The sequence below is a fragment of the Micromonas commoda genome, chromosome 2 (genome assembly GCF_000090985.2).
Source record: "Micromonas commoda chromosome 2, complete sequence".
Taxonomy (NCBI): Eukaryota; Viridiplantae; Chlorophyta; class Mamiellophyceae; order Mamiellales; family Mamiellaceae; genus Micromonas; species Micromonas commoda.
In genome coordinates, this window is record NC_013039.1 from 584,635 (window position 1) to 596,763 (window position 12,129).

A 12,129-nucleotide genomic window follows, 5' to 3' on the forward strand; every position below is an offset into this window, starting at 1 on the left:
CGACGGATCGGCGCCGACGGTGTGGGTCTGTGCGGCGACGGGTGACATCTTGTTCCAATCGCCTCGGCGGGTGGGAAAGCAAACAAACGAACTGGCGTTTTCGCGCGGGGCCGATCTCCGGGCTTTTGACTGCCCCGAATCACAGGCCTCATCCACACGAAGCGGGTGTGCGAACCGGAACATCGAGGGTTTAATTTGAATACGTCGGTCGGACGTGTTTCAACCGACCAAAACGACGACCCCATCCGCTTGAAAATACGTATGGGATTTCAGTTACACGCTCCATGGCGCGCAAACGAGTTTTGACTCCCCCTTCCAACTGGCCGAGCTGCAGTACTTCAACCGCGACCACGTCCCGCGTTGCGTCATTCTTACACTCGAAAGACGCAATGGCTGCTATCTCCTGCGCCCCCACCGTCCGCGCGACCGCCGCGCCCAAGGTTGCCGTCCGCCGCACCAACGTGCGCGCGGCCGCCTCCGGCCTCCGCACCCAGTTCGGTGCCGTCAAGGGCTTCGCCCCCGTCGGGTGAGTAGAACGTCCGGCGCTGCCGATGACGTATTGCACGCTGTTTGCTCCCATTTTCCGCACGTTGGATAGCGGACCGGACGACGACCTGGCGCGACGCCGGGGCGCCGATGGGGTCCGGCGCGGCCGTCCGGGATCGATTCGACATCTGATGAGTCGCTACGACGCGCGGTATCGCCGCGTTTCTCGTCGCGACGTCCGTCGGGGGCGCGTTATCCGGCGGGCTCCGTGTCCCGGATTTAGGGCTCAAGGCTGGGTGCCAGTCTGGGAGCGGATAGGGGTTGAGGGGGGGCCTCAGCGCGAGGGACCGCGGCCGACGCGCGCGACCGATCCGAGCGTATCCTGCGCGCGTTTCGACCCGCGTCGATGCGACGTCCCTCCCGGAGCGATCCCCGCGCGTGGCCGCGGAACGATCGCGATCCGCCACGCCGCGCGCCCCGCGGCACCCCCCGTGATCACCCCGATCTTTCGCCCGGGAGAAATATCTCCGTCCACTTGTCACGGGCTGAAAATCCAGAAATCACGCGCTGACCTCGCCTCCCCTCTTCCCCCCCTTCACGACAGTGTCTCCGCCCCCAAGGCGCGCGGCAACCTCCAGGTCGTCGCCGGTGTCACCAAGAAGCCCGACCTCTCCGACCCCGTCCTCCGCGCCAAGCTCGCGAAGGGCATGGGCCACAACTACTACGGCGAGCCCGCGTGGCCCAACGACCTCCTCTACATCTTCCCGGTCGTGATCCTCGGTACCATCGCGTGCTGCGTCGGCCTCGCGGTCATGGAGCCCACCCAGCTCGGTGAGCCCGCCGACCCCTTCGCCACCCCCCTCGAGATTCTCCCCGAGTGGTACTTCTTCCCCACCTTCAACGCGCTCCGCGTGATCCCCAACAAGCTCCTCGGCGTGCTCTCCATGGCCGCGGTGCCCGTCGGTCTCATCACCGTGCCCTTCCTGGAGTCCATCAACAAGTTCCAGAACCCCTTCCGCCGCCCCGTGGCCACCTCCGTCTTCCTCATCGGCACCTTCTACGCCATCTGGATGGGCATCGGCGCCACCATGCCCATCGACAAGGCCATCTCCCTTGGCGTCTTCTAAATTGCTTATCCTTAGGCTATTTCTTGGGCGGGGACGCGCTTGGGCGCCAGGCATGGCGTGAGCGCGTTTTGTACGTGGGTGCGGTGAGCTTTGGTTCCGTTCGATTAGCGTAGACGCTGGAATGCTGAGCTCAAATTGATTTCTTTTTACTGTGCAACTCCCCGTCCGCGGCGCCGCGCCTGTTTCAACGTTTCACCAAGCTCGTTTCACCAAACCCGTCGCCTCTGTTTTAACGCCCCTGGAACGTCACCTCGGGCCTCCCGACGCGACTTCCACCATCAAACGCCCGCGCGCACGTTCTGGCGACGCCCGCGAATGTCCCCCGGATGGTTCCATTGCCTTGGCGCGCCGTGCAAGAGCCGGCGCGACGCCGCGGCGCAGGCCCCGGACGAGCCCGAGCGCGCGAGCGGACGGAGCCGGCGAGGCGAACTCTTCTTTGACGAAAAGTGGAGCGAGCCCGTGGAGCGCTCGCTGAACGCGAGCTTCGTGGAGCCCGTCGAGAGGCTCTCGCAGCAGCGCGCGGAGGGCGAGGGCGACCTCGATAAGCTCTTCATCGTCACCTGGAACGTCCAGATGCTGCCCGGCGTCCTTCCCGGCTGCGCTGGCTCGGTCAGGCACCTCGTCGCCAGAGCGGAGCAGATAGCGGAGCGCATACTCGAGCTCGAGCCTTGGCCCGATGTCGTCGTGCTGCAGGAGGTCTGGCACCCGTACGCGCGCTCCGAGCTTCGATGCAGGCTCCTTGGCAGGTACCAGCACATCCACGCGCCGGGTGCAGGCTCCTTGGCAGGTGCCAGACCGGGCGGCCAATCTTGCAAAACCGGACTCCTCGTGCTCTCCCGCTACCACAACCTGCACCTCGAGCACCGCTTTCACAAGTTCCAGGCGTCGCAAGGCGTGGAGTCGTGGGCGTTTGGGAAGGGCGTCTCCGCCACCGCCATCCGGCTCCGCAAACACACGGACATCCAGGGCAAGGTCGAGGGCATCGGCTTTCGCGTCCGGCCTAGGACGAGGTGCTTCGTCCTGTTCAACGTTCACGCTCAGTCGGACTATTGGCGCTGCGGCGCGAGGACGCGGGCGCGTCAGATGGAGGAAGTTCGCGATTTCATCCAAGAGTCCATCGAGGACTTCGGGCACCTGGACGTGAGGCGCGCGATCCTGTGCGGGGATCTCAACGTCGAGGCCGGGACGTGCGAGTGCGACGCGGCGATGGCAACGCTCGGGAATCCACGCGATTTGCTCTGCTGGAACGAACGCGAGGAACGCGTGTGGGCGCCGACGTTTCCCATCGGCCGATGGCGATACGACCCGTGCGACGACTCGAGGTGTCGGTACGCGCCCCTAACGCCCACCAAACGCCTCGACTACGTCCTCGACGTGACCCACACCGAGGCGTTCGTTCGCGGCAGGGAGGTCACGATGGAAGAGAACAGGTTCGATCCCCCCACGGCGGACGCGTTCAGCCACGCGAGGACGCTGACGACGGGGGTGACGCAGCGCGGGACAGACGGGACGCCGCTCAGCGACCACGCCCCGGTGCTCGCCATGATCGCGTTCTCGTGAGGGGGGAAGAGACGGAGGGAGGGGCGCTGTGTGTGTGGGGGGGTGGTGGTCTAGCGTTTTCGTGTTCACGCGTCCTATGAGTATCGTTCTAAGACGTCCCCGCGAGCGAGTTACTCTCGACGTCCACGGCTACGCCGTCCACGTCGATCGCCGCAACCGCCGCCGTTCCGTCAACGGACGTCATCCCCGCGAGGTACCGCCTGTCCAGTAGCGCGCCGTTCGACGTGTGTATCACCGGCGGGCGGCTCGTTCCCGCCCCGGACTCCGACTCGCGCCTCGCTCGCTCGCGAAGTCTCCTGGCGTTTTCCCTCTCCTCCTCGAGGATGGCGCCGAACATGAGCCGCTCCTCGACGAGCTTACCCTCCGCCTCCTTGACGCACGCGCGGAGACGGGAGATCTCCGCCTCCGCCGCGGTCATGCCCCGCGCGCCGCGCGAGCCTCCCCCGATGGATCCCCGCGCGCCCGGTCCGTGCCCGCCCCCCGCGGAGGATGCGCGTCCGTCGCCCCCGGCGAAAGAGAACGGCGCCGGGACTCCGGGGTGCACGCCGGGCATCGACGAGTACGACGCGGAGGAGGCGCCGCCGAGGCTCCTGAACGACGATGACGCACCGCCTCCGCCGCCCGGGCCTGACGACGCGCCGCCGCGGCCGCTCGGGCCGTCCGCGGACGCGCGACGCGACCCTCGGTGGCTCGAGGGAGACCCCGGATCGGCGCCCCGAACGGCATCCGCGGATTGCCGAGCGGCCGCGCCGGAGGACTCCGCGCGTTTGCCCCCGGGCCCGACCACGCCGCCGCCGCCATCGGCGTCAGTCTCCGGCTTTGTGCATCTGCCGCCCATCTCCTCTCTCCGAGCCCTGCGCTCCCTGCTATGCGGGGCGAGGGATTCAACAATACAGGGAATTGGGCACTTGGGCGAAAACGCAACTCAGGTTCTACTTTTTTCTCACAGAGGACTCGACTCGTCTGTCTGGTTTGTTGTCGCGGTCTCGAGGCTGATGGACCTAGAAGTCGGCCGCTTCGAAGATGGAACTCAGCCAGTTTTACCCGACTTTGATGTTTTCCTCAACCTGGAGTTTCATCAAAGTGAGGTGCAACCATCTTCGAAGTGGCCGACAAGAGGAAGTGGACGGGTACCATCAGCCTCGGACCCACGCCCACTCTCGTTCGTCGTCTCGTTTCGTTTCGTCTCGTCTCGTCTCGTCTCGTCTCGTCGTCACTCTTCGCCCTCACCGGCTCACGCGGCGACCCTCTTCACTTTCACGCTCGCAGCCGCCAGGTGGTAGGCCTCCCCGCTGTGGTGGAGCTTGAGCGGGTCCTTGTTTGGCGTGTCCGTGATCTGATCGGCAAAGTCAACCTGAATCTGCGGGATTCCCTTCTTGTGGTAGGTGAAAGCCTTCCCGTGGACGTACGCGTAGTTGCGCCCGGTGCGTGAGTACCTGCGCTCGATGAGAGTCTTGATCTTCGCAGCCTCGGAGCTGCGGGCGTTATCGATCCAGAGGTTGAACGGGTGCGCCTTCGTGCCGGCGTAAATCACGGTGCCAACCTTCGTCTGGCCGGCGGCGATGTACTCGACGTCCCTCATGATCCCGAGATCGACGTAGGGGTTCTTGGGCTGGAAGTCCACGAAAACGGTGATAGTCTTGCGGTCGTTCGCGGCGGCGATGAGCTCGTCCTTGTGAACCCTCGGTACGAACACGTGCCGCGCGACTCCCTCCGCCTCCCACCTGCGGAAATCTTGGACGATTTCCTCTCGCATCCACCACCAGGGGAGCAGACGGGAGTAGTCGCGGGTGTAGTCGCCGGGGTAGAAGAAGCCCTCGACGGCGTGGGCGAGTCCCCAGACGCCGCGGTCCTCGGCCATGGCCGTTCTTTCCGCCTCGAGAAAGTCGGCGTGGTACAGGCGCGACCTTCCGTACTTGACGTGATACGGGGAGAACCCGGCCCGAACGATGGCCAACGACAGGTTCTCGCCGGACGCCTTGCCTCCCACGTGCAGGTACGCCAGCACGCGCCCGTAGTTGTCCTGGTTGTGTCGCCTGCAGCCGACGATGGTGTCCTCGACGGCGTCGAACTCGACGTCGACCGATACTCGGGCGCTCTCCGGCGCGGGTCTCCCGTCGTGCAGGAACCCGAGGTGGTCCTTCAGGAACTCGGCAGCCTCCTTGCCGCCGTAGGTGATGGGCTTGTAAAACTTGGACATGCCTTTCGGGGGCTGGCACTCCTCGGTGTCGACGTAGGCGAGTCGCACGGTGGCCTCCTCCCATTCCTGACGAGGGGGAGGGTGGGCTTTTTACTTTCGTGTTTTCCTCGGACCTGGTGGTGAAGCAACGACGGAGAAAAGGCGCACCTCGGTGGGTTCGTAGAAGTTGTGGGTGCCGGGCGAGCCGCTTTCGCGCGCCACCCAGCCGCCGCTAGGGCGCGGGCACCATCCAAGGGGGTTGAGGAGCACCTTCGCATCGGGGAGGAGGATGTTCGCGTCAGTCCGATACACTCGGTTGCCGGGGGGTTTTTGGCTTTTGTTGAAAAGGCGGTGCCGGAGCTCGCCTTCAGGGTCTTTCCATCGACGACGTTCTTGACGACGCAGTCGCGGATGATGGCGCCGCGGAACATCTTCTCGGGTCTGATATCGGTCATGCTCTTATCGGTCGCGAGGCAGTGAACGTCCATGTCGTGTGCTTGGAAGTGACGGTTTTACCGTCGAAGAAGAAGTCCTGTCGTATCGCTGATCGAAACCAAGCTGAAAAACGCAGGCGTCCGGTCGGCAAACCCAAGGCGCGCAACGTATGTGGCAAGCGTGGCACGAGGAGCAGGAGAGGAGGAGGAGCTGGGGAGAAGACACGCGCCGAATGTTCGACGAGCGATACCGCCGACGCTCGGACCCGAGCGCGCTCTGCGACGTGCCCCCGCCGCCGAGTCGGGTGGCTGCCGCGCCTCCCCCTTCCTCGTCGTATCCTCCGTCTCAACTCCAACAGGCGCCCCGTCCGCCCGTGTCTCCAGCTCGCGCGGGCATCGACTATCAGGACGCCCCATCGCCGTCGCCGTTTGCGATTCAACGCCCCGCGGACACGTCGCGGTGGTCGCCCGCGCTCCGGCTCATCGACGACCCGGTGTTCCAAGCCGCGGCTGAGGCACCGGAACCGTCGCCTCGGTCGTGGAACCCACCGCCGCCGCCGCTCAAGAGCCAGCCTCGGAAGCGAAAGCTGACCTCCGACGCCGAGCACACGCTGTTCAGACCCGGATACGTGCCGCTAGATCCCGAGGAGACGTCGCGGGGCGCGAGGGACATCCTGGCGGCGGTAAACGCGCGGGCGGCGGCGCGAAAACCGGCGAAGGAAGCCTCGGGGAGGGACGAGGAGCTTATCGAAAACGAGGTGGAAGCCTCGTTCGACGGTCTCCCTTGACTCGTTCTCCGGTACCGCGCGTGCGTGGACGCGCGCGATGACGTACGGGATAGTTTAACGTTCGGTTCCAGAGCTAGTAAGATTAAGTCTCAGCTAATGTTAGGTGACGCTCAGTGGAAGAGGAAGCTCCCGAGCACCAGCGCGAGCACCGGCACCGAGATGTTATCGTCCAGCACCCCCGTGACCGGAAGCGCCTCCGCCACCGTGCACGCCGCGGCCAACACCGCCAGCCGTCCCGCCGCGGCCCCGGCGTCCATCTCCATGTACCCCAGGTGGTGAAACAGCGCCACGAACCCGACGGACATTCCGAAACCCACGATGAAAAACGCGAGGGACCCGGCTGCGGATTTATCCTCGTTAAACGGGAGCTTATTCCCGGCTCCGAGCCTCCTGCCCACGATGTCCGCCATACCGTCCCCGCCGCACATCAGCGCCAGCGCGGCGACGCCCTCCGGCGAACCCCTCCAGTACAGCGCGGTGGTGACGACCAGCACGATCGTGTAAATCAGCGGGCCCTTCAGCAGCTCGCCCTTGTCGCCCTCGCGGCTCACCGCTCGCACCGCGTTTTCATTCTTGATCAAGCCGCTGCCGATGCCGAACAGCCGCACCGCCTGCAGCGCGGGGACGCACGCGGCGAAGTAGCACGCGGCTGGGGACGAGCTGAAGAGCGGCCACGTGAGCGCGAAGAAGGGTCCGGACGTGGTGTGGATGACCTTTCGCGAGAGTTTGCGCTCGAGAATTTTTTTCGACGCCAGCACGTCGAAGAGCTTGACCCAGAGGTAGGCTCCCACGGCGGCTCCCAGCGCTGCGCCGGCGTCCCTCGCCGGCCCGTCGCCGAGGATCGCGTCTAAGGCCTCGACGGCGGGCACGGCACGGGGTGGTGAACCTCCTCGGGTCTTCGGCGATGCGATGGGCGCCCAGCCTCTGGAGGGCATCGAGGCGATCCCAGGGGCTCGTCGAGATGCCTCGCCGAGGGCGACGGCACCCACGCATACCGCGTAGGCGCACGCCACGACCCTTCCGGTATCGATGTAACTGGCATCGCGGGATGTCAGCTTACGGCGACGCGCGCGGTTAGGTGCGACGCCGAGGCGCACCGCGGTCACGGCTCCCGCCATCCCTGCCGATGGATTACTGTGATGAGTGGATAAGTGTTGGCGTGGAGATCTTCGTCTGGCAGTCTGGAGTCGTCGTCGAAAGTTTACAACGCCGAGCGCGAAAGATGGGCGCGTCCCCTTCCTCGTTCCTGCGCCAGGTCGACGCGCACCCCGGCGATACCCTCGATGAGCAGACGGTGAAGTCCTTCTTGGGACCCGACCCGGAAAGCAACGGCTGGTGCAGGCAGAACTGGGCGCTGTGGGAGAGCCTAAAGAAGGATCAGCGCGGGGGATTCCCAAAGTCGAAGCTCATGCTGGCGTTCGGCTGGGCGCTCGATGAGGAGACCAACGGCACCATGGGCACCAGGGAGGAGGCGAGGGCCATCAACGACGCGGCCGAAGCTGCCGCGGTGGGAACCCCGCACTTCTACGAGATGAATCCGGAGGAAGCGCGAGAGAACAGGCGCAAGGCGTACGTGCACAGCGACAAGCGCGAAACGTTCTCCATCCCGGGCCGCGGCGAGCACGACGTCTGGCACCCGATCCGATTCGCCAAGTGGAGCCCGTCCGAGGAAAAGTGGCCGGACGGACCGCGGGGTATCTACCTGCTCTTCCACGGCGGCGGGTGGGTGTTCGGCGACGCGTGCGGACAGAACGACGTGCGGCTCGAGGAGATGAGCGAGGAGCTCGGGCTCGTCGTCCTCGTTCCCGATTACTCCAAGGCTCCCGAACACCCTTACCCCGCGGCGGTGAACGAGTGCGAGCTCGCCGCGATCTGGGTCGAGGAGAACGCGACGAGGGAGTTCGGGGAGAAGGCGGCTAAGATGATGATCATCGGCGGCGAGAGCGCGGGGGGTAACCTGTGCGCCGCGGTGCTCCTGCGGCGGCGAGACGCGTGGCGGGGACCGAGGCCCGAGTGGTACAAGAAAGGGTGGGTCACGCCCCGCGGCGTGGAGGGCTGGCCGGTCACCGAGATCGGCGAGAGACTCGGCGGTGGGTACGAGCACAAGATGCCCTGGAAGCTGGCCAATCTGGTGTACGGGATATACGACGTAGCCGGGACGCCGTCGGTTGCCGCCTTTGGGGAGAGGCGGCTCATCGAAACCGCGAGGGACGTGCAGTGGTTCGGGGACTGCTACTGCCCCGATAAGGAGATGCGCAAGCTGCCGGACGTGTCACCGCTTCGCGGGGACTTCCGGGGCATGCCGCCCGCCATGTTCACCGTGGGGATGGAGGATGCGCTCGCGGATGACACGTTCCTCATGCACAAGAAGTGGGTCCAGTTTGGCAACGGGGTGAGCTTGGACGTGTGGCCCGAGGGGCCGCACGGCGTCGGGCACTTCGGCGTGCACGCCACGAGCAAGCTCGGGATGGCGTGCCGGAAGAAGCTCCACCATAAGATCGATCTGTTCATCAAGCACGAGCCGGAAATTCCGGGCAGGTGGAAGGACACGAGCCGCGGCGGTGTCATCAGATACTTTTCGGCGTACTAACGATTGTAGCGTCTACGTTTGTTCTATTCGTGGTGAACCGTTCCGTTCAAAAAAATCGTTTCCCGTCCCTCTCACGCGTCGTCGTCGTCGTCGTCGTCCCCTTTGTCGCCCTCATCCTCGACGTCTTCGGGGGGCACGGGCGTCGACGCGAGCGCCGGCAGCCTGCACACGAAGGAAACCATCGGGCAGCCCGGCACGGTTGAGTCCTTGGGATCCAGACCGCCGTCGCAGCCGCCGGGGCCTCGATGAACCTCGCCGAGCGCGCGAGCGAGCGGCTCGTCCTCGCAGCCCTCGATCTCGTGTCCCGCGCTCGCGCGCCAGTGCTCGGGCACTTCCCGCTTCTCGCCAGTCACCGTCTGCTGTCTCCCCTCGCTTTTCAGCACGTCCACCGTGTCGCACTGCGTCACAGGGTTGAATTTGAAAAGGTCCTTCAGTTCCTCCTTGGAGAAGGACATCTTGGACCCGTCACCCTTGGACGACCGGCCCGCATCCGCCGCGGAGGTGGCCACGTACCCCATGCAGCTCGCGACGTCCCCCTTGAGCATCTGCCGCTGGAATATCTTCTCCTCGACAGTCCCGGTGGACACGAGTCGGTAAATCGTCACCGGTCGCTTCTGACCGTCCCTCCACACCCTCGCGAGCGCCTGCAGGTCGTTCGCGGGGTTCCAGTCGCTGTCGAAGAGCACGAGCCGGTTCGCGCCCACCAGATTAAGACCCACGCCGCCGGCTTTGGTGCTCAGCAAGAAAACATCCCCGCCGCGTCCGGCGTTGAAGCTGTTGACCAGCGGGACGCGCTGGTTGGGCGGGACGGACCCGTCGAGCCGCGAAACCTTCCCGCCCATCACGAGGCACGCCTCGGCGATGATATCCAGCGTGGACGTGTACCCGGACACGATCACGGTCTTATCGATTCCCCGCCGCATACCTTGGAGCATCCGGATGAGCACCGCCAGCTTGCCGGACATCGCCTCGTCGTGAGCCGGGACTCTGGGGTCCGAGGGATCCGGGTACCCTTCCGGAACCTTACTCGAGAGGTCCGACAGGCTTCCTCCTCCGACGTCCTCGCCTTCCTCGCCCTCGCCCCGAGCGCGCATCAGCAGCGAGGCACTGTTGCACAGCCTCTGCAGCTGCTGAAGCGCCCGAAGCGGCTGCGACCCGTCTCGCGCGCCCCTTCGGAGCACGGCGCGGTAGAGCGCCGCCTGCACGGGGCTCGGTCGCACGAACACCACGTACTCGGTCTTCGGGGGCAGATGTTTCGCGTTGACGTCCCGCGCGGACGCTCGGTGCACGAACTCGCGGGTCATCCGTCCGAGCTCCGCGCTCCTCGCCGCGCCGATCCGTTTCTCCTCGGCGGTGGCGTGCTTGTCTCTGGACGCCTCCACGGGGGTGCTGAAAACCTTCTTAAACACGGAGGCGTCGCCGAGCAAACCCGGGCACGCGAAGTCCATGACCGCGAAGAACTCTCCGAGGTCGTTCTGAATCGGCGTACCGGTGAGTAAGACCCTTCGGTCGCATCGAAGCGCGCGGAGGGCGGCGATGGTCTGCGTGTCGCCCTTTGTATTTTTCAGCCGGTGCGCCTCGTCGCAGACCAGCAGGTCGATGCCACCGGTGGCCTTCTGCACGGTCTTCGCGTGCGACCGCAGGGTCTCGTAGCTGGTCACCAGGACGCAGTGCCTCCGCTGGTTGGGCAGAGCCCAGTCTTCGAATTTCTGCTTGCCGTCGGCACCCTCCCCGCCCTCCACTAACAGCGGTTCGAGCCTCGTGTCGTTGAGCCACTTCTTGATCTCCCCGCCCCAGTTTCCCACGAGCGACGCGGGACACGCGATGACAGCCTTCCTCACCACCGGCTTCCCCGCAATCGGGCCCTGCTTCAAGAGCGTCCACAGCAGCGCGATCACCTGCAGCGTCTTGCCCATGCCCATCTCGTGCGCGAGGAGACATCCCTTGTGGATCGAACCCGAGGCGCCCCCGCGGCGCAAACCGACCACGCACTCGTACATGAACCTGACCCCGTCCCTCTGGTGCGGCCTGAGGTGCCGGCCGATGAACGGGTCCACCACGACGGTGACGTTGGACCTGCCCTCGGGCAAGTCGACGCCCGCGGAGGACATCACGATCGCCCCCTCCTTGTTCGGGTCGTGCAGGGGTTGTCTCTCAATCGCCGCCCCGTTCAAACCCCCGCCGCGTCGCTGCGAAGCCGCCGCGATGCCGTCGCGTATTGAGCCGACGGCGGGTCGAAACGGAGCGGCGTTCCTGACGGCGGGTGGCGCGCGGAGGGCGGCGGGTGGCGGGGCCGTGGATCCCCCCGCGAGCGCGGCTCCAGACAGGAACGAATCCTCCGATACCGAATCCTGGATCTCAACCTCCCAGTTACCGATCTCCATGGTCGTCCCTTCGACGCACGTGCCCGCCTTGCCCTTGGCGACGATCTTGCCGGTCATGTCCAAGAGCGTGGTCGTCGGGTGTTGGTTAATCGCTATGCCGTCCACCCAGGACTTGCTGCTCCGGTTCTTCGCACTCTTGCGCTTGGCGTAGAGACACGAAAAGTAGAGCTTGTCGGGCGTGGGCACCATCGGCTTCGCGGTCGCAATCGGGTTCAGGCGCTTGATGGCGGCCAACCCAACTTGAGGCTTCGGCTTGCCTATGAGCGGTGCCATCTGTCCGGCCATCGATGACTTCGCAGGCGCCCCCTCGGTCTCGGATACGCGCGCGACGAACGTGGGAACCCCGCGGTCGACGGGAGCGTTCATCATGGGCGAACGGAAGGGCTTCTTGAAGGCAGCGCCCGGATTCGCACCACCCGGCCTCTTGAAAGGAGCCCTCACGCCGAGCGCGGGTCTAGCGATGGGGTTGGTGGACTTGGGCGACAACGGCGCCCCGCGCGCGGGCTCCTCATCCTCCGCCATGAGCGCCCTCAAGTCTGGCCAGGGGTGCCAACAATCGACGTTCAAAAATTTCGGGACAA

General features: G+C 65.5%; 8 protein-coding genes across 8 annotated transcripts; 4 read left to right on the forward strand and 4 right to left on the reverse strand.

The window, feature by feature from the left end:
• Positions 1-284: 284 nt before the first annotated feature.
• Positions 285-1,761, forward strand: PETD (cytochrome b6-f complex subunit IV; the record flags this gene model as incomplete). Its single annotated transcript, XM_002499473.1, has 2 exons — positions 285-299; positions 1,146-1,761. The coding sequence occupies 2 exons, from the start codon at positions 285-287 to the stop codon at positions 1,611-1,613; spliced, it is 483 nt and encodes a 160-aa protein (XP_002499519.1). The 3' UTR covers positions 1,614-1,761.
• A 167-nt stretch (positions 1,762-1,928) lies between these two features.
• MICPUN_56264 (predicted protein) lies at positions 1,929-3,173 on the forward strand (the record flags this gene model as incomplete). The annotated part of the gene is made up of 1 exon (XM_002499474.1): positions 1,929-3,173. One exon carries the CDS (start codon positions 1,929-1,931, stop codon positions 3,171-3,173), a length of 1,245 nt encoding a protein of 414 aa, XP_002499520.1.
• Positions 3,174-3,261: 88 nt separating this feature from the next.
• MICPUN_56263 (predicted protein) lies at positions 3,262-4,011 on the reverse strand (the record flags this gene model as incomplete). Its single annotated transcript, XM_002499961.1, has 1 exon — positions 3,262-4,011. The coding sequence occupies one exon, from the start codon at positions 4,009-4,011 to the stop codon at positions 3,262-3,264; it is 750 nt and encodes a 249-aa protein (XP_002500007.1).
• A 396-nt stretch (positions 4,012-4,407) lies between these two features.
• Positions 4,408-5,373, reverse strand: MICPUN_99016 (predicted protein; the record flags this gene model as incomplete). Its single annotated transcript, XM_002499962.1, has 1 exon — positions 4,408-5,373. One exon carries the CDS (start codon positions 5,371-5,373, stop codon positions 4,408-4,410), a length of 966 nt encoding a protein of 321 aa, XP_002500008.1.
• Positions 5,374-5,956: 583 nt separating this feature from the next.
• MICPUN_56261 (predicted protein) lies at positions 5,957-6,574 on the forward strand (the record flags this gene model as incomplete). Its single annotated transcript, XM_002499475.1, has 1 exon — positions 5,957-6,574. The coding sequence occupies one exon, from the start codon at positions 5,957-5,959 to the stop codon at positions 6,572-6,574; it is 618 nt and encodes a 205-aa protein (XP_002499521.1).
• A 116-nt stretch (positions 6,575-6,690) lies between these two features.
• Positions 6,691-7,395, reverse strand: MICPUN_71175 (predicted protein; the record flags this gene model as incomplete). The annotated part of the gene is made up of 1 exon (XM_002499963.1): positions 6,691-7,395. A coding segment is annotated over one exon (705 nt), but the record flags the coding sequence as incomplete, so codon positions are not given.
• A 668-nt stretch (positions 7,396-8,063) lies between these two features.
• MICPUN_107774 (predicted protein) lies at positions 8,064-9,204 on the forward strand. The gene has a single exon (XM_002499476.1). The coding sequence runs from the start codon at positions 8,106-8,108 to the stop codon at positions 9,162-9,164; it is 1,059 nt and encodes a 352-aa protein (XP_002499522.1). The 5' UTR covers positions 8,064-8,105; the 3' UTR covers positions 9,165-9,204.
• Positions 9,205-9,594: 390 nt separating this feature from the next.
• Positions 9,595-12,070, reverse strand: RAD54B (SNF2 super family; the record flags this gene model as incomplete). The annotated part of the gene is made up of 2 exons (XM_002499964.1): positions 9,595-9,604; positions 9,678-12,070. 2 exons carry the CDS (start codon positions 12,068-12,070, stop codon positions 9,595-9,597), a joined length of 2,403 nt encoding a protein of 800 aa, XP_002500010.1.
• Between the last annotated feature and the right edge of the window lie 59 nt (positions 12,071-12,129).

Coding starts and splice junctions, on each gene's coding strand:
- MICPUN_107774 (XM_002499476.1), top strand. CDS start 8,106: ATGAATCCGGAGGAAGCGCGAGAGAACAGGCGCAAGGCGTACGTGCAC.